General features: G+C 36.8%; 1 protein-coding gene across 1 annotated transcript in view; it reads left to right on the top strand.

The window, feature by feature from the left end:
- Positions 1-24,744, top strand: part of LOC108359832 (nephrin-like) — a 222,053-nt gene that overhangs the window by 190,755 nt on the left and 6,554 nt on the right. The window contains exon 10 of the mRNA XM_017611896.1: positions 5,797-5,933. Within this exon, the coding sequence (XP_017467385.1) occupies positions 5,797-5,933 (137 nt within the window). The remainder of the gene's footprint in view (positions 1-5,796; positions 5,934-24,744) is intronic.

Genomic DNA, 24,744 nt, shown 5'->3' with positions numbered 1-24,744 from the left:
GACGGACGGACGGACGGACAGACAGTCACCGCTTAATCGATTTCTCTTTTCATTCTGATCATTTATGTATACATTTGTCTATATCTATCTCGATTCGTTTTGCCTGTTACAAACAACCGTTATGTGAACAAAGTTATAATACCCTTGTGCATAAATGCGCTCGGGTATAAAAATATTATTAGAAGGACTATGTTCTCTGTGACGTACGTCAATGGTCAGTGGGAACTGGTACGACTGCCATTGATAGCTTGGTTATATATCTGTGGTAATAAGCAATAATTGCCTAAGTCGAAAAACCTAAATTCGAGAAAAAACGCCTTAAAGATTTGGATTGTAATGTTAACCTTATGGGGAAACCAAAATATTTTCATCTATAACTTTTTAAATAGCCTAGGCAACGAGATGGGAGTTTCACACACACATGGAATAGTAGTTGCAGAAAAGGATAGCATACATAACTCAATTCTTTCTTAAGTCGACTTAGACGGTTATTGCTTATGACCACAGATATCTTAAGAAATAATATGTTTAAAGACATTTTTATCAAAGTTGGTAAATATGACATTTGACCAAAAAATATTGGCAAAAAAAATATCATTAGAAGGACTATGTTCTCTTTGACGTACGTCAAAGGTCAGTGGGAACTTGTATGAATGCCCATAGATAGCTTGGTTATTTATCTGTGGTCATAAGCAATAATCGCCTAAGTCGAAAAACCCGAATTCGAGAAAAAACTCTTTAAAGATTTGGATTGTAATGTTAACCTTATGGGGAAACCAAAATATTTTCATCTATAACTTTTTAAATAGCCTAGGTAACGAGATGGGAGTTTCACACACACATGGAATAGTAGTTGCAGAAAAGGATAGCATACATAACTCAATTCTTTCTTAAGTCGACTTAGACGGTTATTGCTTATGACCACAGATATCTTAAGAAATAATATGTTTAAAGACATTTTTATCAAAGTTGGTAAATATGACATTTGACCAAAAAATAGTGGCTAAAAATTGTTATTTTGTTTGCCAGATATACGTTTTATCGGTGCACTTGCACAACATTCGCAAAAGCTCCGCATTGATTATTGCGAATGCGAATGGGAATATTCGCAACAACCCTGGTCAGTACAGCTGGGAAGTTCACGAACTAGTTAGTTCAATACAGTAGGTCATTGACTTGATCGAACGAACTAGCTCGATATTTTAAATGAACTATTTGCTACAAGTTGCCGTTTTTTAATTTTATTAAATTAATTTATTAAATAATGCAAATATTTATTCATTTATTAATATGTGATATCTTATTTTCATTAGCTAATATTAAATAATAATAATATATAAATTCAAATGAGCCGAGAGGAAGAAAGGGCGAAATACGCCAGCAAAAAAAAAACATCCAAAATCAACTGTAATTCTTAGCCACAAGAATTAAATTGGCTTCCAAAATTCCGAGTAAAAACAGTAAAATTTTGATGAATATTTTTTTTTTAGTTTGTTGATTTTTTGTGAGCTTTGCCCAAAGTTTTAAACTTTGACTTATATGACATATGTTATACAATAAAATATACTTTTATACAAATTTTGTGAAAAAATTTAACATTTAAATATTGTACGTACATTCATTAATAAGTTCAAGCAATTTAATTAAAAAAATTTCAGTTTGTTTTGATGGAATTGTACCAGTGCGGGGAATTTCACCGAAAATCGGGTAATTTCGCGGTGACCAACGGGGAGAAAGATAAAATGAGTTGGCATCCCTGGTATAAGCTGTTATAAGCAGTGTTGCCAGGTCTTCAGCGTGAAAAAACGTCCCTCTTGGTCTGAAAAAACGTCATTTCCTACCCAAAAACGTCTTTTTCAAATGAATGTACAAAAATTTGTTCTTATTAAACTTTTATTGTATACACAGGTACATGTGTACGTAAGGTATATTAAAATGTCATTTCGACAAAGCACATTTAAAATTCATTGTAAACTGGTTTGAGATCGTTAATATAAAAATCATTTTATACATACACTTGTGATCAGCTGATTAAGTCATCAACATTTTGATCGATTTTGGCTGTTTCTCTTTTGTTCATTATTTTTCCATAAAAACCAAGCTCATTATATATCAAACTTTGTGCAAAAATTATAAAAAATCGGCAAAGTTTCAGCTAGATTTTCAACTTTTTATTCAGATTTTGTAGATATCTAGATATATTTTTTGGTATGCAGTGATAGCCCATTAAATTTCGGGGCAATAATGTGCAAGTTCAAAGGCGCTAAATAATCGCGTTGATTTTTAATAATTTTTTTTAGGGGGTCGGTTGTCGAAAATGCTAAATTACGTTCTGCTAAGAAGGAGCATAGCAATATTTCAGCCTTTTTTGCGTTCATTACATTTTCAATGAAGTCCTAAAAAAGTCGCCCTCTTTTTTTCTGACTTTTTATGCTGCGCAGCTTTTTTTATGCTTTTGTGAGCGTGCGTGTTGCAATAGATCGGCTCTTCCTGATTTGGCTTTTAATGTGCAATAGCAAACATTACAATAAGCCTCGTAACCTCAAGTGTTTACACAACCAGCCTTTGAAAACGGGAGACTCAGTCCAAGAATCCAAAAGAAATGCGCGTACGCTTGGTTTGCATCATATTTAAGTCATCTGTGTCCAAAGAATAAATATCTTTTGAAGCACAAACCTTGTAAAGATTTATTAAGAAAATAGTTCAAAATCAGTTCTACTTACAAGATTTATTAACATAGAAAAATTACTGGGAAGTTAAAAAACGTAATTTTTACCACAAAAAAACGTCCAAACGTCAACAGGATAAAAAAACGTCCAAATGACGTTAAAAACGGCAACCTGGCAACGCTGCTTGTGGTGGCTGTATTTGCAAGACAGCACGCTATGCGCTGGTGTTCAGNTTAACATAGAAAAATTACTGGGAAGTTAAAAAACGTAATTTTTACCACAAAAAAACGTCCAAACGTCAACAGGATAAAAAAACGTCCAAATGACGTTAAAAACGGCAACCTGGCAACGCTGCTTGTGGTGGCTGTATTTGCAAGACAGCACGCTATGCGCTGGTGTTCAGTCATCCTCTAATTTCGTTTACTGGCCGTCTCCATAGGATAAAATTTATTGCTGTCCAGCTGTCATTTTGGTCGCTAGATATAAATTATATCAGCGGCAATATTTGTGTGGGCTTTTTATATCTTGATATAAGCATCTGTGAGATAGCTTCTAAAACGTATTTTTGCCGGATTTAATCACTTAAAAAATTTAGAAAATATGCTATTTCACATCCAATTACATAATAAGGGTACTCATTTAAAAGCGCAAAACTCTCGCAAACTGGGCAAACTGTGCAACTTAAAACCCTCGCAAATGAAATGTCAAAATTTGAATGGAAAGCTATTTGCACGAACAGGGCAAGTTTGCGCGGAAATTTTATCGCGCAAATTTGCGCAGTGTGATGTGCAACCCTCAATCAACTATTTTGTTTACTTTCATTTTTATTTGTGCTCAACGCTTTTTCCTAAGACTTAAATATTTTCTTAAATTCGAGTTTCAATTGTTCAACTTTTTAACTTAAGCATTGTCAAATAATTAAAAGTCTGAAATTGTCCTCATAAAAGACACTGCGCAAAGTTGCCCAATTGCCCAAATATGAAACTTGCGCGAATAGATGAGTACCCTTAATAACAAATATTTTAACCGAAAACAGTTCATTATTTGCTTTTATATTAAAATATCAATAATGTTGCCGCTACGAAATTTCCATGCAAATGAACACGTAGCTGTCAAACTACCAAATTGCCGGCAATTGAAGAGCAATGAGCGGTCTCCAGTGGCTATTTATATTCTAACATATGTATGTATCAAGATATAAACTTTATCCTGTGGAGACGGGCGGTTAGGTATCGATACTACTAAGCCAACGCCGTTGCTCAGTCATACAAAGCAGCGGTATTGATTGAGTATGAAACAGTTGACGATCAACCAATGCCAATCCCGGCTATAGATATATACATGAGTGTGGAAAAGAGGGCGAGGCACATCCCATAGGCGCGGAGAATTTATCATCTATAACTTCGGAACCATGAGTCACATGCACTTTGGTATACATACACATATATCTTTGGTAGGTGCTTATAGTAGGCTATATATAAGTGAGTTTATAAAAGGGGCGTGGCACTTCCCATAGGCGTGGAAATTTTTGTCAGCTAAAGCTTCGGAACCACATGTCACAACTTGAAATTTGTTATGCACACATATCTATGGTAGGTGCTTATAGTAAGGTATATATAAATAGGTTTGCAAAAGAGGGCGTGGGCTTTTTTATCAGGTATAACTTCGGAACCGTAAGTCCCACGAACTTGAAAGTTGTTACGCAGACATATATTCCTTATAGTAAGGTATGTATAAATAAATGAGTTTTTAAAAGGGGGTGTGGCACATCGCTTAGGCGGTGAATTTTTTGTCAGCTAAAACTTCGATACCATAAGTGACATGTACTTGAAATTTGGTATGCGGACATATCTAATGTAGGTGCTTATAATAGGGTATATATAAATGAGTTTCTAAAAGGGGGAGTAGCACATCCCGTTGGTTGGAAATGTTTCTCAGCTATAACTTCAGAGCCATAAGTCACATGAACTTGAAATTTGGTGTGAAGATCTATGATAAATGTTATAGTAAGGCATATATAATTTTTTATTTTTTTGTTTTGAAGGGGACGTGGCACATTCCCCAGGTGCGAAATTTTTTATCAGCTACAACTTCGGAATCATAAGTCACAAGAATATGATATGAATACATATCCATAGTAAGGTTTGTATACATGAATTTGTAAAAGGGAACGTGGAGTATGTGCGAGGAATTTTTAAACAGCCATAAATCGCGAACCATAAGTCAAATGAACTTGAAATTTGGTATGCAGACTTATATGTATATGGGAGGTGTTTAGTGTAAAGTATGTATAAATGAGTTTGTAAAAGGGGATAAATATGTATTCATCTATTAGATCACTCAGATATTTAAAACTGTGTTTTTTTAACCTTACAGTCCTTAGACCATTTCGAAATGGAAAGATTAAATGGTTTTTTTTGATCCCGCGATGCTGTTAAACGGAAAGTGTTCATTCATAATGAATAAAACACCTTTCGAAAAAAGCATTCTACCGGAAAAGTGCAGCTATACTAATGCAGCTAAGCGAATAGGCAGCTAAACGGAATGTACCGTAGTAGACTAATCTTAATTTGAAAACTCTATCGTTACTTTAATCCACCTAATATTAATAATGAAACAGGATTTGTAGTACAGATTATATAGTTGTTGAAGCACGATAAAGCTAAAAGTATGGTTCATAATGATGCCTTAATTTAAACAGAAAGAAAATAGTTTGACTCCTTTAATTTATGCTGAACTGAATATTTGTACTACTGTTTTATATTTTGATTTGTTTAACCCGAACGACGTCGCATGCTCTGCTAGTTACATATATGGCCGAATGTCAAGAAAATTAAGAAAATAAAGCGAGAAAGCTGTTTTATTACTTCACCTGTTTCTAATTTCAGCATGCAATTTTTCGAATAACTCGAAAACCGGTTTTGGGAAAAAGGCGAATAATCAAAAATCCTAATATTTACCAAGTTTAAGCACTTATCTAATCGCTTAAAAAAACTTTTTTCTAGCATATTATTTTCGGTTCTTTTGATGATTCATTAAATGTACATACATATATACACGGTTTGATGAAATTTTACTACAAAATCTGCTTAATTTGTTTTACTAATATTATTTTTTTATTTTATAGATCCACCGTCTCCCCCAATAATTTCGGGATATATGGAAGGACAAATTATACCAGCTGGTTCAGTTCAAAAACTCTTATGTGTGTCATCGGGCGGAAATCCACTTGCCACTCTTACGTGGTATAAAAACGATAAACGGGTAAGTAAATTTATTTGCAAGTAATTTTGCATATGAGCCATTCTTTTGTAAGTCGGACGGATTTCGTAAAAAAAATTATATCATGTCTATGACTCGCTTAATTTTTTTTTGTGGGTTGTATACATAAAATAAGCTGACACGTGTTCGAGGAATTTTTTCTTCTTTTTCTTCTTCCGAGATATGATCTGTCAAAGTTAGCATTTTTCGTGATTCTGACTAATCATGTACTTCTTAAAACCGTTATAACTCAGGTTCTGCTGATCGTAGAGACTTCATCTTACCGTCATTTTAAAGCTAAGAAACGGGCTTAACGTTTCTATATATAAGGTGGTCAAAATTGTCCTGAAGCTAACTGAGCTATTAACAGTTGAACTTTTTGATGTCGATTTGCATAGTGAAGACTAGAGCTGTAAAAGTAACGAAAATTCGGATACCCATATGTATTCGTTACTAATCCAATCAACACCCATGTCTTTCGTATCGTTACTTTACTCGTTACTTTTGATACAAGCACTTGAACCTCACAAGAATCATCGCAACAAATCTTGCAGCGCAAGGAAATGTTCGTTCGTCCATATGCGTACATGTACATACATATATACATATGTATACACGGAACATATTTTTGTATCGATTCGAACAATTTGATACAATCAAGCACTTGTACCTCACAGGAATCATGCATGCATGTACATACGTACATATACAAGCAACACACTTTATTATCGATACGAAAAACAGTTTCGTTACCGCACAATATGTTGTGTTGTATTGATTCACGATGATGGTGCATATACGGAACATGCGAGTAACGAGACTATTATGTGAGTAACGATTCGGTACTTCGAGTCAGGGGTTGTTGTATTCGTTACTCAGTAACGAATACATACGGTTTGCTCCAGCTCTAGTGAAGACCAGTAAATGAGGGATTTAAAATTATACCATCGTAATCCTTGTTTAATTCTTTATAAAAACGAGGTTAAAAAAATTGGGGATTTTCAAGAACTATTTTTAAAATATTTTTCTTTATGACGAGATGGTTTATTTTGTGAGAATCAACAATTATTTGTAATTTTCTTTCGAAAACTTATGTTGAGGTATATTTAGCAAGGTGTTAAACATCGGGTTTTTGCAAAAATAAAATTTTATTGCGGATTCCGATAGAATACCTGCCCAGATATAATATTTTTACGGCCAGACTTTTCTTTAAGGCGACAAGCCCACAGAAATGGGCATGGCAATTGCAGGACTAAAATTAGCAAAACGCAGATTTTATTGCGGATTTCGGCAGAATATCGCTTCGTTAACAATATTTGTTCCACAACTTTTTCAATCCATATAGATTTTCTGGCGAAATCCACGATAAAGTATAAATTTTTGAACTTAGGTTTTAATATAGCCACGCCCATTTCTAGAATATTCTTTGATTGGAGTGCAATGGGGTATAGTCATTGCGCTGGGTATGCAGTTACAGTTGCATGGCTATACTCAATCCCGACTCTTGCGTCCTCGTTCGCGCACTCTGGGCAACGTGAGCAACCCATGTGCGAGATGCGGTAACCAATCCGAGTGGAGCCTTGGGTCACGGCAGAAAGAGAGGGAGCTTCGGTGGGGCCACTCTGACTTATTCGGTTTAAGGGCTCACTGAAGTCTGCAGCGTCTGTTCACCAGTAGGTGCGGCTGCAAGCGGGTGTCTGCTTGGAGCAAGCGGCTCGCTATATAAACGTGTATTTGGTTGCGAAACCACCCCCGTCCCAGCAATGGGTTGTGCGCTGGGCTTGGGACCCGCCACGTAAAAACCACTTCCAGTGAAGAAGCAAGGCAAAGCCTCGGATGAGACCCCCCCTTATGATGACGACCACGGCAAATGTTTAAAGGACTACGATTTGAGGGCATGCACCTGGAATGTCCGGACCCTTAATGGGGAAGGTGCCTCTGCCCGGCTGGTTGATGTCCTCGTAAGGACAAAAGCTGACATCACCGCCATCCAAGAAATGCGTTGGACGGGGCAAGGCAAACAATGTCTGGGGCCTTGCGACGTCTACTACAGCTGCCATGTAAAGGAGCGCAAATTCGGAGTTGGATTTGTGGTGGGAGAGAGACTCCGTCGCCGAGTACTGTCGTTCACCCCGGTGGACGAGCGTCTAGCCACAATCCGCATCAAAGCGAGATTCTTCAACATCTCGCTCATCTGCGCCCATGCCCCGACGGAAGAGAAGGATGAGGCATCCAAGGATCTCTTCTATGAGCGCTTGGAGCGCACGTACGAGCGCTGCCCCCGTCATGATATCAAAATCGTGCTTGGCGACTTCAATGCCAGGGTGGGCAAGGAAGGGATCTTTGGAACCACCGTCGGAAAATTCAGCCTCCACGACGAAACGTCCGACAACGGATTGAGGCTGATCGACTTCGCCGGGGCCCGAAACATGGTAGTATGCAGTACTAGGTTCAAGCATAAAAAGATCCATCAAGCTACCTGGCTGTCTCCGGATCGAAAAACGAGAAACCAAATCGATCATGTTGTGATAGACGGAAGGCACGCTTCCAGTGTTTTAGACGTACGCACACTCCGAGGCCCAAACATCGACTCGGACCACTATCTTGTTGCAGCCAAGATACGCACCCGCCTCTGTGCAGCAAAAAATGTGCGCCCAAATATGCAAGGAAAGCTTAACGTCGAAAAGCTGCAATCACAACAGACAGCCAGCGCTTTCGCTACTCGACTCTCACACCTGCTCTCAGAGAGCACTCTTCAACAAACCGACATATGCGAGCAGTGGAACCACATTTCCCGCTCATTAAGTACCGCCGCCGAAGAAGTAGTCGGATTTCAGCGAGCCCGAAAGAACAACTGGTACGATGAGGAGTGTCAGGAAGCTGCAGAGAAAAAAGATGCCGCCTACAGGGCCACGCTGCGATCGGGCGCAACGCGCGCTATGTGGGACCGCTATAGGGATCTGAAGAGGGAAGCGAGACGTATTTGCCGCAACAAGAAGAGAGAGGCAGAAATACGTGAGTGCGAAGAGCTTGAAATGCTGGCCGACAGGAGGAATGCCCGAAAATTTTACCAGAGAGTTAGGCGACTTACGGAAGGTTTAAAGACCGGGGCGCACTCCTGTAAGAACAATAATGGCGACCTAGTAACTGATGTCCAGAGCGTACTTAAATTATGGAGGGAACACTTTTCCGCCCTACTAAATGGTAGCAGCACAGAAAGTTGTGGAGAAGAAGAACCCGAGCCCGCAGTCGATGATGACGGAGTCGACGTTCCACCGCCTGACTATGACGAGGTACGTATAGCAATAACGCGGCTGAAAAACAACAAAGCCGCTGGAGCTGACAGCCTGCCAGCTGAGCTATTCAAGTACGGCGGCGAGGAGTTGATAAGGTGCATGCATCAACTCTTGTGCAGAATATGGTCAGATGAACGCATGCCCGACGACTGGAATTTAAGTGTGCTCTGCCCAATCCACAAGAAAGGTGACCCCGCCATTCGCGCCAACTACCGCGGGATCAGCCTTCTAAGCATAGGTTACAAGGTCTTATCGAGCGTATTGTGTGAAAGACTGAAGCCCACCGTCAATGAACTGATTGGGCCTTATCAGTGTGGCTTTAGACCTGGCAAATCCACCATAGACCAGGTATTCACAATACGCCAAATCTTGGAAAAGACCCGCGAGAAAAGGATCGACACTCACCACCTATTTGTCGACTTTAAAGCCGCTTTTGACAGCACTAAAAGGAGTTGCCTATACGCCGCTATGTCTGAATTTGGCATCCCCTCAAAACTCATACGGCTGTGTAAAATGACGTTGAGCAATACCACCAGCTCCGTCAGAATTGGAAAAGACCTCTCCGAGCCGTTCGCCACAAAACGGGGTTTCAGACAGGGCGACTCCCTTTCATGTGACTTCTTTAATCTGATGTTGGAGAAGATAATAAGAGCTGCAGAACTGAACCGCTCAGGAACAATTTACTACAAGAGCGTGCAATTGCTGGCTTATGCCGATGACATCGACATCATCGGTAACAAAAACCGCGAAGTCTGTTCTGCCTTTTCCAAGTTGGATAGGGAAGCAAAGCGCATGGGTCTGGCGGTAAACGAGGACAAGACGAAGTATCTCCTGTCATCAAACAAACAGTCAGCACATTCGCGCCTTGGCACCCACGTCACTGTTGACAGTTACAATTTCGAGAAAGTAGAGAATTTCGTTTACTTGGGAACCAGCATTAACACCGATAATAATGTCAGCATTGAAATCCAACGTAGAATCACTCTTGCCAACAAGTGCTACTTTGGACTGAGTAGGCAATTCAGGAGTAAAGTCCTCTCTCGACGTACGAAAACCACGCTCTATAAGTCACTCATCATGCCCGTGCTGGTATATGGCGCAGAAGCATGGACAATGACAACATCCGATGAGGCGGCTCTTGGAGTGTTTGAGAGAAAGATTTTGCGGAAGATTTACGGGCCTTTACGCGTTGGCGACGGCGAGTACCGCAGACGATGGAACGATGAGCTGTATGAGCTTTACAACGATATGGACATAGTGCAGCGAATTAAAATACAGCGGCTCCGCTGGCTTGGTCATGTCGTTCGAATGGACACCGACGCTCCAGCTCTGAAAGTATTCAACTCGGAACCCGCTGGTGGTAGCAGAGGAAGAGGGAGGCCCCCACTGCGATGGAAAGATCAGGTGGAGAAGGACTTGGCTTCACTTGGCGTTTCCAATTGGCGTCAGTTGGCACAGAGGAGAAACGACTGGCGTGCTTTGCTGAACTCGGCCAAAATCGCTTAGGCGGTTACAGCGCCAAAAAAGAAGAAGAAGAAGTCCTACAATTGCCAAGCGCATTTTTAGGTGTTTGTCGCCTTAAAGAAAAATCTTGCCGTACAAGTATTATACCTGGATAGGTATTCTATCGGAATCTGCAATAAAATTTAAATTCTTGATAAAACGCGACGTTTAACACCTTACTAAATATATCTCAACATAAGTTTTGGAAAACAAATTACAAAAAATGGTTGATTCTCGCAAAATAAACCATCTCGTCATAAAGAAAAATATTTTAAAAATAGTTCTTGAAAACCCCCAATTTTTTTAACCTCGTTTTTATAAAGAATTAAACAAGGATTACGATGGTATAATTTTAAATCCCTCATTTACTGGTCTTCACTAGAGCTGGAGCAAACCGTATGTATTCGTTACTGAGTAACGAATACAACAACCCCTGACTCGAAGTACCGAATCGNTTTATAACCACGCTTTTTATAGATACGATCAGTTCTTATTTTTACTGACATTTCAATTCATTTTCTGGTGTGGGCAACTGGTCTAATAGCTTCCCTCCTTTGTGAAGAGGCATACAAATGATACAGAAGGGTGTTCTAACTAACGCAACTGTAGTTGATTTCGCCAGATAGACGGAAAATATTTCTTTTTAAAACGTCAAATCTAATAACTGGGAGGAAAGTGACTCACCTTTTCTTCAACATAGTTTTGTCTCGCACCGCTCGAAGAGATTCTTTTCAAAGCCAAAAATTTGTTTAATGTGAGCACCGAAGGTGATATGGCATCGATGGGAATTGTTATCCTACTATTTTTCTTTATATAGAAATACATATTCGCTTTTTAGATACATCTCTCTATTTTTAGGTACAGTTTTCCGTAAATTAGGTACAATTTTATGATTCAATTTTCCATCCCTGATGGAATATCAGCTGTAAAACAGGACCAGAAACAAACAACTGATTGCTCTTTGTTCAAGAAACACACCTCCAAGTCAAAATTAAACATACCTAGCAGGGTTGCATAGAGAATCTGACACAAATTGATTGCCAATTAGTTACTAATTGGTAATTAATAATTTGAATTTTTGTATGATAAATTGGGTAACAATTAAGGTCTAAATTGGTGAAAAGTTTCTTAATTGCCAATCAGGTGCCTGTTTGAACATAGTCTTACCTTTAGGACAATCTTGACCATCTTATGTATAGAAATACTAGCAATTACCCGGCGTGCTTCGCTGCGCCTTAAATGTGTTTTTGTGTTATAACTCTCCCCCTAAGCTCTTATGGCCTCATTTACAAAATATTTTTAAAGAACTTTATGAAGTTAGATTAAAAAAAAAATCGATCTATGAAGCATTGTTTATTTTTTTTTTTGAGTTAATATATTTTCGAAGGTAATTAGAAAATATGTAAAGAACCGACTTTAATAATATTGCTGTACATATTTGTATAGTAGGGAGATTTTTTCAAATTATATAAATATACGTTATTTGAATATTGAATTAATACACGTTTGAGGAAAGGGTGCGATAGTAGACTCCAGTTATAAGATTATAAATTAAATTTCCAAGAGAAAGTCGGTTCTTTACATATTTTCTAATTACCTTCGAAAATATATTAACTCAAAAAAAATAAACAATGCTTCATAGATCGATTTTTTTTTAAATCTAGCTTCATAAAGTTCTTTAAAAATATTTTTTAAATGAGGCCATACGAGCTTAGAGGGAGAGTTACAACACAAAAATACATTTAAGGCGCAGCGAAGCACGCCGGGAAATTGCTAGTAAGATTATAAATTAAATTTCCAAGAGAAAGTCGGTTCTTTACATATTTTCTAATTACCTTCGAAAATATATTAACTCAAAAAAAATAAACAATGCTTCATAGATCGATTTTTTTTTAAATCTAGCTTCATAAAGTTCTTTAAAAATAGGAGCGTTCCTTATCTCCCAGAAATAGTCAGAAAAAGTCCGAAGTAGTCAGATTTAGTCAGAAGAATTTTTTCTGGCAAAATCCTGAAAAGTGTCAAACTCGACTGAATTTAAATTAACGGAAATTAAAGAATACGCAAAAAGTGAGAATAATCTAAAAATTAAAAAAAGTTAATTCAAATTGGAAGGAGGTAAAAAATAATTGATATAGAAAGTGTTTATTGGGCTTGTGCTTGTGTGAAGGTGTTTTGTACATACATTTACATTCTTATTTGACGTTTTGTTGTTGCCATTCTTTGGACTAAAAATTTGGTTTTTTGCGTTCCTTTACTTTTCCTGTTATTCTCTTTTAGTGAGCCCATTTTGCTTACGCTCTGACATTTTGACACTTTTCAGATTTTAGTCCAAAAAGATAAGGAATGAACCTAATATTTTTTAAATGAGGCCATAAGAGCTTAGGGGGAGAGTTACAACACACAAATACATTTAAGGCGCAGCGAAGCACGCCGGGTAATTGCTAGTATACATATACGAAGCAGAGAACAGCTTTGAGTATGATCGAGCCTTTTTGATCACACTCACTAAAAATCAAGCACAAGCGAACGCCACACTCGGCTACTATGTGTTCGATCGAGATGCATACCCGACAGCTGCTTTGGTTACGAACGAGTCTGTTCGATCACCCTCGCTATAAATTGAGCACAAGCGAACACCACACTCGGACACCCGCAGCTAACCCGAAAATTTGTGTAACAATGAAACGGACACCCGAACATTGCGATAAAATGCAGGACAACAAAGAAATTTACGCTGAAGGTAACTGGCGCCAATATGTTCCCACAAAGCATACGAAAATGTTGTTGCTTTGTGCTTGTGCATACGCAATGAAAAAATTAGAAGCGAAGTAGACAAAAATGTGTTTGCATCTATTTCGTATAGTTTCGCGTGGAAAGCTGTGTGTGTATATATTAGAACACAGCCTAAAACTATGTAGGTACATAAATACTTTTACAAAAAATAAATGTGCTCCGAGTGTATAGGGCTTGGGCATTGCCGATCTACACACATTTATACCTAAATGGATGTAGGCGTCGTGATGCCGCGTTTTGTATGAGCAAAAATATAAGAAATGGTTAAATGTACACTTAAACAAACTACCGAAAAATTCAACCTTCTCTTTACCCTCTACGCACAAAAACTAAGAGCACCGCGATGAGAAGGCAACATTTTTTGTAGAAACAAAAACGTCATAAGCCAATCAAGAAAATTTTGTGCACACTCGGGTTGAAACTCGAACACCCGGGTATATTGAGCTGCAAAGCACCCGAACCCAATCAAGTATGTATGAAAAGCAATCGGGTGTTGTGGCCAACATGTTCGTCTTGAGCTCAGTCGATAACGAACAATACTTCTGCTCGTATACAGAGAACGATGCAAAGCGGGTTTTGTTAGATGATCGAGTATACACGAAAATCATGCACCCGCTGCAGATGTCTGATACGAAGCATACACGTGGGTATAGCTGATAACACTCTTCATCTGTACGAAAAACGATCTACCAATGCTTGTCAATGAGCGAACAGAAATCGTTTTGTTTGCACTCTTTTTTCTTTGCAAAGTTTGTGTCTTTGGACGAATCATTCGTGAAATGTTTCGTTTGTTTGGAACTCTGTGTATGGACATACTTTGATACATACATACATATGATTAGTTTGTTTTGTCAACCACATACTGCACATGACTTCGAAGCAGCGTTGCCGCTTTGGTAACTTTTTACCAAAATTGGTAATTTTTTTCTATATTTGTAAAATTTGGTAACTTATTTTTCAATTTGGTAACTTTTTCGATTCGATCCTACATGTAACATAGGTCAAAGCCAGTTCTGATTACCCATTAGGAAGTGCGCCGTAAGCGTTTCCTTTTATAGAAATACCAGGTAATCCTGAAAGATTTGCAAGGCGAAAAGTTGTTCCAGCGTTCCTTGGTTCTAGAATGGTGTGATCTCTAACAAATTGCTTGAAAGTGGCTATTGCTATATCTATCGAGTCATGTCCCGGAAGGTCAGCATTGCAATTCCGGCATCCGGCAGCATTCAATATTCCGGCGTAACCTGGCAACCATATGTATGAGTAGAATTCTATGTAAATATGTCCGTTCAAGAAGCTACGGCATTCAGTAGGGGACTTCAATTTGTCTTTGCGTCAGTCGAAAGTTTTCAGAACTGCCTTGAAGCGTTGAATTTTTAAGATATTTGTTGTTATATATAGACAAATTTTGATTTTAAAATGCTTCAAAATTTTAGGTTTATTCGCATAAATGCGCCTTTCTAAAAAATTCCAATGGTGCCAAGTCGGATGATTTCAATGGCAAAATGACATCCTCTCTATGGGAAATGATGCGCCTAATAATCCTCTGTTGCAATGAACCGTACCCAGTTGTTGCTTTGTGGCCTGAGCTTTGTATTGATGGAGATGTATATTCAAATGCAAAATATACATATGTACTTAAAGCAACACGCAATCGACAAATTTGTGTCTTTGGCCACACTTAGGTTTGAAATCCTCACCAAGCGTTTCTGTTGTTGCGACTTTTAGCGTTCACGAAGATATAAAAATTATAGCTGAATGAAGCGCTGGTTGCCTGAAAAGCTTGGTGTCTTCGGATATATGTATGTACAAACATATCTGTGCACAGTTCTCCACATAAAAAAAGTTTGGTAATTTTTTGTTGAATTTGGTAACTTTTACTGGTGATTTTGGTAAAAAATAAAAAAGTGTTGTGGCAACACTGCTTCGAAGCGATGCTTTGCCTTTCGATGTTCAATCAGTGATCGCTGTTTAGCTTAAATACGTTTATGTGTGTATGTATGTGGTATAGCGCAGTAACGTCGCTCATACACATCTCTTTTGCCTTTGTGAGCTCGTGTTTGATCGGCACTGATGTACAGTTTTTTCGCGTAGCTATGCGCTGTATTTGGCAACCAAATAGGCTTATGCGTGTACGGCTTTGTAATTTTTTGTAACTTTACACCCAAAAAAAGGGTGCTTATCTTCCAAGAATAAAAAATATAAGTATGCCACTCTGCGTCTTTTTATAAATGCTTCGTTTAAAAAAAAAATATATTAAAATCGGTTTAGGACTTTGAGAAATAAATCGTTACAAACGTACTCCATATAATCAATTTTATATAATAGTATAGATTAAGCCCGTTTCTTTAGAAGGAGTACATTATTAGTCAGAATCACGAAAAAATTCAAACTTTAACAGATCTTATCTCCAAAGAAAAAAACGAAAAAAAAATCCTCGAACATGTGCTAGCTTATTTCATGTCAGAACCCATAAAAAAATTTGAAGCCAATCGAAAGTGTGACACTAAATATGGTGTCCGATATGAAAAAGAATTCCTTATTAAATATTTGCATACTGATAATACTCGTAGAATGAGGAACTACTTAAGTAGCTATTAGACGTGGCAAGTGCCAGTCCTTTTCAAGTCTGCCAAACTCCAGAATTTTCTAAAGTAATTGCAGGAGCAGTTACACTTCCCAAAATCAAACCTTGCGATACTACTTTTGGTCTGTTTACAGGATGTATACAGACAAGTCCACTTAGAAAAATATGTAGTAGAACTAATCTGCTTTTAATAAAATTGTGTTATATATTTATTACATTGTGTGTGTGCTTTATCTATATTATGAGTTATTACTAAGCAGATTGGTCTTGTCCCACTCGTGATAAACAAAAGCTAAAAGTTGTTATATTTAATTACAGAAGTTCAGGTTGTGTTTCGTGCTTGTTACATAATAGAAATTCATTGCAAATGTTTACCACACTAGCATTTTCGTTTCAACATAGTTAGATAAGAATAATTCAACAGTGAAGCGTATCCCACCCATGACAGCTAAGGGTGGGACAGTTGTCAGAGGTGGGTTACAGGGCTGATAATCTATTTTTGTTTGTTGGGGTAGAAGCAGGGGGGAGGGGCAACGCGCGGACTCGCCCTTTACTATACACTTTTAAATATTTCTACTTCCAGATTGTATGGATTAAAAGTGGAAAGTGTATGAACTAAAGGTGGACAGGATAGTATACCCTTGTGGTCAGCTGATTAAGTTAACTCTCATCGGTCCGTTTAATAATTTGTCGAATTTTACAACGCTTTTATCAACTTGCAATGTTGTATGTCCAGACCACCATACTATAAATATAGCAAAGGTATTTATGGCAAACCTTGTCTAGATATCAACCTCGTCGTAGGTATCATATCAAAGACATACAATTAGAAAAACTCTAGAGGTAGATGTCGCCTCGCCAGAAGAAGTTAAAAATATGCACTACATACGCTACAGCGGAAATGGACGACACGCCATTTCTTTAAATGAAATTAATTGCTGCCGTATGTATGTATGTACATATGTACGCATATACTAAATGTGAGCAAACATTGTGCTTGCATAGTCTTCTGTTCTTTTTCACTGCAAGTTGAATTATTTTAATATCTATTGCAAAATTTTGTACAGACAAGACTAAAAAGTAGAAAATAAATAAAATAAAATAAAACTTTTAATATACAACACTTTTATAAATGGAATAAAAAGTAGAAAATAATATTTCTCAGTCCCATAAAATTTGTTTTGAACTTTTGATTTTGAAACGTAAGCAAAAGTCATTAAAAAACCATTTATGAGATTGAAAATGAAAAGCGTGGGGCGCATGTAAAAGACTTGAATCGATATGAAAAGTAATATATGTATGTATGTGGGTATATGAATAACGATCGCTTAAAATCGATCGCAAATTTTTACTTTCGCTGTAGAAATTTTATGTCTATGTTATGTGGTTTGACTATTGTCAATTAAATCTAGTGCTTTGTATTGCATGTGCACCACGTTTATCCGTTGTGAATCTCATAAATTGTTATGACTTTTGCTAAAATTTCAAAAGCAAAAGTTATCATAACAAATTCTATGGGACTGAGAAATTTTTTTTTTCAACTTTTTAGTCCATTTATAAAAGCGTGGTATATTAAATTTTTTATTTTATTTTATATTTAATATTTTTTGGCTGACGGTGCTAGGCATTTTATTCCATATAAAATGCACTATCCTAAGATAAAACGTGAGTGAATTGAACCTCTATTTGCACGGATTGCACGAAATGCAAAAATACTATTCCAAATTTCGAAGAGTACGAGAGCACCCCATTGCAAAGTGGTAGCATGCATGGGTAGCAAGCAGCGAAACGATGTATCAAATACAATAGGGCTATTCGCGATTCGGTGCATAAGAGCTGACAAATTTATGCAATTGCAGAAATATGCCATGGATTGTGAGCGACCTTTATTAAACTGTCATGGTAAAGCTTTTGCAAAACACTTTTTGTGCATCAGCTTTGGTTTTGTTTATGAATGCAATGCATAGCATATTTATGCTATGGATTTTCGGTATTGCAAATTTGCCAAGCCATGACAAATGCAAATGCGTGTATTTTGTTTGTGTATTGGAAATAATTTGCAATACAAATTTGCAATGCAATGATGCTAGGCCATTTGCACCGGATCGCGAATAGCCCTAATAACAAGAGACACCAAACAAAAAATGAAGTGAGCGAGATGAGATAAATATGTAGCAATTCCAACAACAAAACAACTAGCACAAGGTCGCACTTATCTTCCTATGCTATTTTCCAAAATATACATGTGCACCGAATCGCGAATAGCCCTATGGGTTTCGACGTTGCATATTTTGCAGCGATAGAAAATGTTGTTTCCCATGTATTTTTCCCATGTGTGTTTGCAAGGTATGCAATCCGTACTACGTGCAATGGCTTTGCAAGATTTTGAGAATGCCCTTAATAACTTTTCTGTAAGTTTTTGCTTTGTTAGTATTCGTAGTTCTTTTTTTATTTAAAGACATCAATTTCACACAGAAAAGTGAAATAAATTCGCAGAGTTTCCGTAAAATATATCTGCTTCAAAAATCAGGTTCTTTTTTTCTCCCCCCATAACGGAAGAAATATCTCAAATTTTTTCCCAAATAAAAGTTAGTTGGAACGTTTTCTTATTTAGTAATAACTCATATGATAGTGAATTAGGTGTAGGTTTATCAAAATGTAGAATTGTTGAGTACTTTATACTTAAATTTAAAAAAATAAAGTACATATTTACTGAACAAATGTCCCATCCATGACGATAGGTATGGGATATGGGGTATATGTGATGCAACATCTTTATAATTTTATACAAATTCGCCAAAATTCCCATCACAGAGCAACACTCAATTGGTTTGACAGCACTTGCAGCAAAAACAAAAATTGCTAGTGCAGCACAAGCAAGTAGAAATTTTTTCTCGAAAGTGATTTGCGTAATTTCAGTTGCAGTTACACCTTGCAATTTTTATTTCCGGAAGTGCAAAACGACTTTCTGGCTGTCTACACGGGAAAGTAGACTTTCGATTTCGCATTTTGACAGCAAAATTTGTAGAAAAAGCGCTTGCATTGCCACGTTCAATCGCACTTTTAGGCTGCGTTTCAACAAACTCATTTAAGTGGAAGTTAACTTCAATTTAATATTTTATTTTATTCTCATTTAAATTTGTTCCAGTTTCAATAAGCTCTTTAACTGAGTAAAAATATGGCAGCACCGTGCTAAAAGTAATTGTAAAAGCAGGGCTAGCGTACAAGTAATCAGCAGATACACAAAATTGTGGTGTGTGTATATTGATCAGCTGATTAAACGTGTAACGTCTCTGACAGCCAGTTTCACCAAACTTTTTAAGTGGAAATTAACTTTAATTTAATTTTTTATTTAATTCTCATTTAAATTATTTTCAGTTTCAATAAGCTATTTATTTAAGTGAGTAAAAAGTGGTTGTAAAACAGACTAGACCAGCGAAAGCTTTCACTGGTACTGAGAGCTTTTGAAAGCTTTGGCACGCTGTGCTATTACAGGGCTGGTATACAAGTAAGCAGCAGATACACAATGATCAGGTGATTAAACGTGTAACACCTCTGAGTATCGTTATTCAGACTTAATTTTTATTTAAGTGAAGAGCATAGGTCACTTAAATCAAAATTAAAAACCAATTAAAATTGATTGGTGAAACCAAAAATTCGAAAATTGAAGTAATTTTCACGTAAATGAATCTGGTGAAACGCAGCCTTACAGCCAGTTTCACCAAACTATTTAAGTGGAAATTAACTTTAATTTAATTTTGTATTTAATTCTCATTTAAATAATTTTCAGTTTCAATAAACTATTTATTTAAGTGAGTAAAAAGTGGTTGTAAAACAGACTAGCCTTCGCTTTCATTTGTACTGAGAGCTTTTGAAAGCTTTGGCACGCTGTGTTGTAAAAGCAGGGCTGGTATACAAGTAAGCAGCAGATACACAATGATCAGGTGATTAAACGTGTAACACCTCTGAGTGTGGTTATTCTGATTTAACTTTTATTTAAGTGCAGAGCATAGGTCACTTAAATCAAAATTAAAATTGATTGGTGAAACTGAAAATTCGAAAATTAAAGTAATTTTCACTTAAATAATTTGGTGAAACTGGCTGTTAGTGGCAGTACTTTTTACAAGTGAATTTAATAAGCAGCGATGCTCAATAAATTTAGAGTGGGAGCGTGTCTAGACCGCAGGAGTACAAGATTACGGTGCAGTGAAATAGGAAATGACAGAAACGAAAAGCCCGTGGGCTTTATTTCCTTTGCGAAAGAGCAATAACGGCCGCGGGAGTTACTTCCTTTACATGCAAACTGGATGAAGGAGGGTTGCCAAAGGTCACTTAAATCAAAATTAAAAACCAATTTTAATTGATTGGTGAAACCAAAAATTCGAAAATTAAAGTAATTTTCACGTAAATGAATCTGGTGAAATGCAGCCTTAATGGCAATACTTTTTACAAGTGAATTTAATGAGCAGCGATGCCGTAAGAATACAAGATTACGGTGCAATAAAAAAGGAAATGAAAACCCCGTGGGCTTTATTTCCTTTGCGAAAGAGCAATAATGGCCACGGGACTTATTTCCTTTACTTGCAAACTGCATGGAGGAGGGTTCCCACCAGTTTACAAAATTTAATTCAGTTTGAACTAAGGGAAACAAGTAATTGAAATAGTATCAGAATAGATATGGGTGCCAGACGAAAGGGGATGAAGACGTTTGTAGTTTGAAAACATTTAAAGGAGATTGCCATTTGTTTAAAAAGCAGAATTTAATTTAATTTTGCATAAGTTATATGAAAATATTAAAATGTTGGTGTCATACGCAAGAGTGTTTTTGAAGAGTTTTAAGAGTCTTAAATGACCTGTTTAACCGCCTAGTAGGCTGAACCGCCTCCAGACGGTCGTTAACTAAACATGTATTTAGTGCACCTATAATAATTTTTTTCTATATTCTAAAAAAGCGTACCTTTACGTTTTATTTTAATCGGCAGTTGAATCACAGATTGTGAAAAACTCGGTTAAAATTAATTATTTCTTGCTATTAAGTAATTTCGTGATTAAAGAAATTTTTTCTTTTGAAACATTTTTTGATACAAAAAAATTCAGTGGGTTTCGTAGTTAAAAGCAAAGTATTTTGATATAAGTTTTATAATTATGTCACCATTCGAAATGGAGAAAATTGCTTTCGAACAGAGACCATCTACAGACCGGCTTGCCGACATATAAAAACCCAGTTTGCATTTTTGACCGTCTGCAGACGGGATTGCCGGTTCGTAGGTCAGCATTGTTTAAGAGAAAGCTGAAAATACCTCAAAGTATATCGGCGAGCCCGTCTCCAGACAGTCTTGGTTTTTCTCCCCTGTAGGAAAAAGTTACTGTAACAGATCGAAATGGACATCATTTCTGGATTTCTCGTGCTAAAATCACCCATTCATGAATTTTTCAACTCATACAAAAATTGGCCTACTAGAGGGTTAAAACTTAAGATGTCGTATCCTTCCGAGGACTGTGAGGCGTTAGGGGGGCTAAAAATGACATAAATCTAGTTAGCGTTTCCCACTCAAGCGAACAAAAGATATGAGAAGTTTTAAGTAACTAAATAGGACACTAAAAACTTTAAAATAAAATAGAAAACAACTTCTGATTTAACAAGGTTATTGAGATTTGTACCATTATTTGTTTTTGAGAAAAATGGAAATAGCAATAAAGTCAAAGCGGTAGAAGCTATAGCTGTTATTTTGGAGATCACCACATCTCCTCATCAGACTTCTTTCTCTAGACTTCAACGGAAATCGAAACCGCATCAACGATGTACAAAGCCAGCAGTGCTACCAAATGAGCAATGCACAGCCCGAAAGCTCTTATTGCTTATCTATTTCCTTACACGATCTACTTCTATAAAAAGTTTCCACCAAAATCAAATGTGGAAGAATGCACAGAATGCAGTTCACGGACCAACATTTTTTAGATCTCTTATTATAGTTATTTTACTGAAATCTCAGTGAGGATTGAAAAATTAGAGACAAAGGGAATGCGGCTGAAGGAGTCAATACAAACAATTTTGGAATGTGAATCATCCCTTGAAAACGTTATAATTAAAAAATTGTTAAATAAATAATTGGGTATTATGATTGTAAGTCTCCTGAAGAGAACCAGAGTTTTCCGATCGAAAAATATTGATTTTCAAGAATGCTATACCATTTCTACGAAAAGTTGTTTTTTTCCCATATAAAAATACATGGAAAACTTTGAGCGCTTTGAACGACCTCTAAATATTTTTTGATTTTAAAATAAAAAAATAGGGGTATACTTTTTTTCGATATAGAACAATCCTAGGGGGTGAGAGCATTACAATTCCGACTTTACTGCTTTTGGACCACCCTAATGTACATAGGCTGTAGGGATTGTAGGGATTTCAGCAATTCGCATCAATACAAGGTGGTGTTGATTGATCAGCTGATTGGATATTTTTGTCTCTACACTAGTACAGGAGAATGTCATCCACGACGAAGTGGCGCAACTTTAGGATGTCAACAAAACGAAATGACGAAAATTATCTTCTATTCCCTTTCGTTTTAACATCCTCCTGCACCAAAAAGCAATAACAAAATACACGGGATTTTTACTTATATGCAATTGCCACCACCTTGTATGGATGCGCCTTGGATTTTGTTTTGTGTTTCTAGCAGTAGGCGGATTTTCGCAACGTTCCGAATAAATAAAAAAAAGATTTTCCGTACGTTTCCAAGGCAGTTAAAAAATGCCTATAATTTTCGTCACAAAATTGATATCATAAATTTTGTGTTTCTAGTTAAGCTTTCGTTCACTCGAAAATTTTACCTCAACGAGGTGTTTTATTTGATATCAATTATTTTGGGGTAGCAAATTTAAAACCCACGAAAATACAAACAATAATCTAAGTTTTATTTTTCTCAAATAAATTGCTAAACATATTATCTAAATCTAAATTATGTATTCAAATCGATGTGTATATTGAAACATATAGTTTTTCGAATACGGAATAAAGCGAAAAAGAATGATCATAACCTTGGTATTCGAAAAAAATTAAAAAAAATAATTATGAGAAATTATAAAAACTTATCAACTTAGTACCAACTTTGGATACAATGAGCAACTGTATTCGTCTGATTGTCTCGCAGTTTATTTTTGTTAAGATTTCTACCGGGTGTGGGGNGGATACAATGAGCAACTGTATTCGTCTGATTGTCTCGCAATTTATTTTTGTTAAACTAATGCTTTCTTCTTGAGTAGTTTTGCTCAGTGGCAATTTATACATTTTATGTAAGTAGTAGCGGCACATTGGGTGAACTAAATGCATTCATACATACATATTTATGTACAACTGTAGGTAATATTGTACGCGTCTTCCTAGGTAGGTGCGGGTGATAAACCCATGTACCATAGTTAAATGCTGTGTACATACCTGTAATTAAAATGGGGAAAAATGTTACAATTTCGTACTGAAAAGAACTCTAAAATACACACAAATTGTGGTTTCCAAGACATGTATGAAGTGATTAGCACAGCTGCATCNGAACTCTAAAATACATACAAATTGTGGTTTCCAAGACATGTATGAAGTGATTAGCACAGCTGCATCCTTCAACTTGTCAACTCGCGGGCAATTTCCCGATTTGCAGAGAATTTCGATTTGAGTGGCAATCGGGAAATGGTAACTTTTTTCGGTGCACTGAGTATGTTATTTTTAAATCTTAAAATAACCAAATTAGACGAGTAGGTTAATTTCTTACCATTTGACCCTTTTTGGAGCGACATTTTTTCAATTTGAATCGCCATATCGCCACAACAAGAGTTTCCCCAGATATAAGCTATATACCAAATGAAAGCTAAGGTTTTGGGCTAGACTTTAGAAAACCTACAATAAAATCGACTCACCAGTTTTTGAAAAAATGCCCGAAATCTATATTTTCAGCAGCCCGATTTTTAGTTTTCAGGCGATAACGTTATGGCGTATTTATATTTTATAAACACAAAAGAAAGCGTTAGATAGCTTGTTTTAATACCCTTCTATTGGTATCCCAACCAATGACATGGACTGAGTAGTGCGACCTCAGTGGTAGTTTGAAAAATTGCCTTTCTTCGAATTTCAGGCAGCAGCCACGCCCACAAAGGCATACAAATCAAGACATCCTGGAACAAAACCTTCTTAGTTCTTTTTGTACTTTAATTCCTGAAAGTTTGAAAAAAATTAAATGGAGGCACGTACAGACGCCACATACATACCAAAGCATCTCGTAGTGGAGACACGAACCAAAACACATTTACCTCTATATCTTTCCAACTAGTAGCCGGAACTCAATATATATGGTATCGTTTGAAAGGTATTGGCCTATAGAATAACACAAAATATGTCGGGTGTACCCACATACCCCCTTAAGCCGGCAAAAGCAAAAAAAAATTTTGTTTCGCAACCCTCTAGCCTAATTTTTAAGAATCCTGTTAATCGTTTATGACGCTTGAATACATTTTCTGGACACACTCCGCAAGANCGCAACACTCTAGCCTAATTTTTAAGAATCCAGTTAATCGTTTATGACGCTTGAATACATTTTCTGGACACACTCCGCAAGACCTTTCCAACGATATCTCAAACATGTCGATTGGA

Source organism: Rhagoletis zephyria, unplaced genomic scaffold, assembly GCF_001687245.7.
Source record: "Rhagoletis zephyria isolate East Lansing unplaced genomic scaffold, Rhagoletis_zephyria_1.1 Rzeph_scaffold_00474, whole genome shotgun sequence".
Lineage (NCBI taxonomy): Eukaryota > Metazoa > Arthropoda > Insecta > Diptera > Tephritidae > Rhagoletis > Rhagoletis zephyria.
The sequence above is the reverse complement of the archived record's forward strand: the minus strand, read 5'-3'. Positions and strand labels throughout refer to the sequence as shown.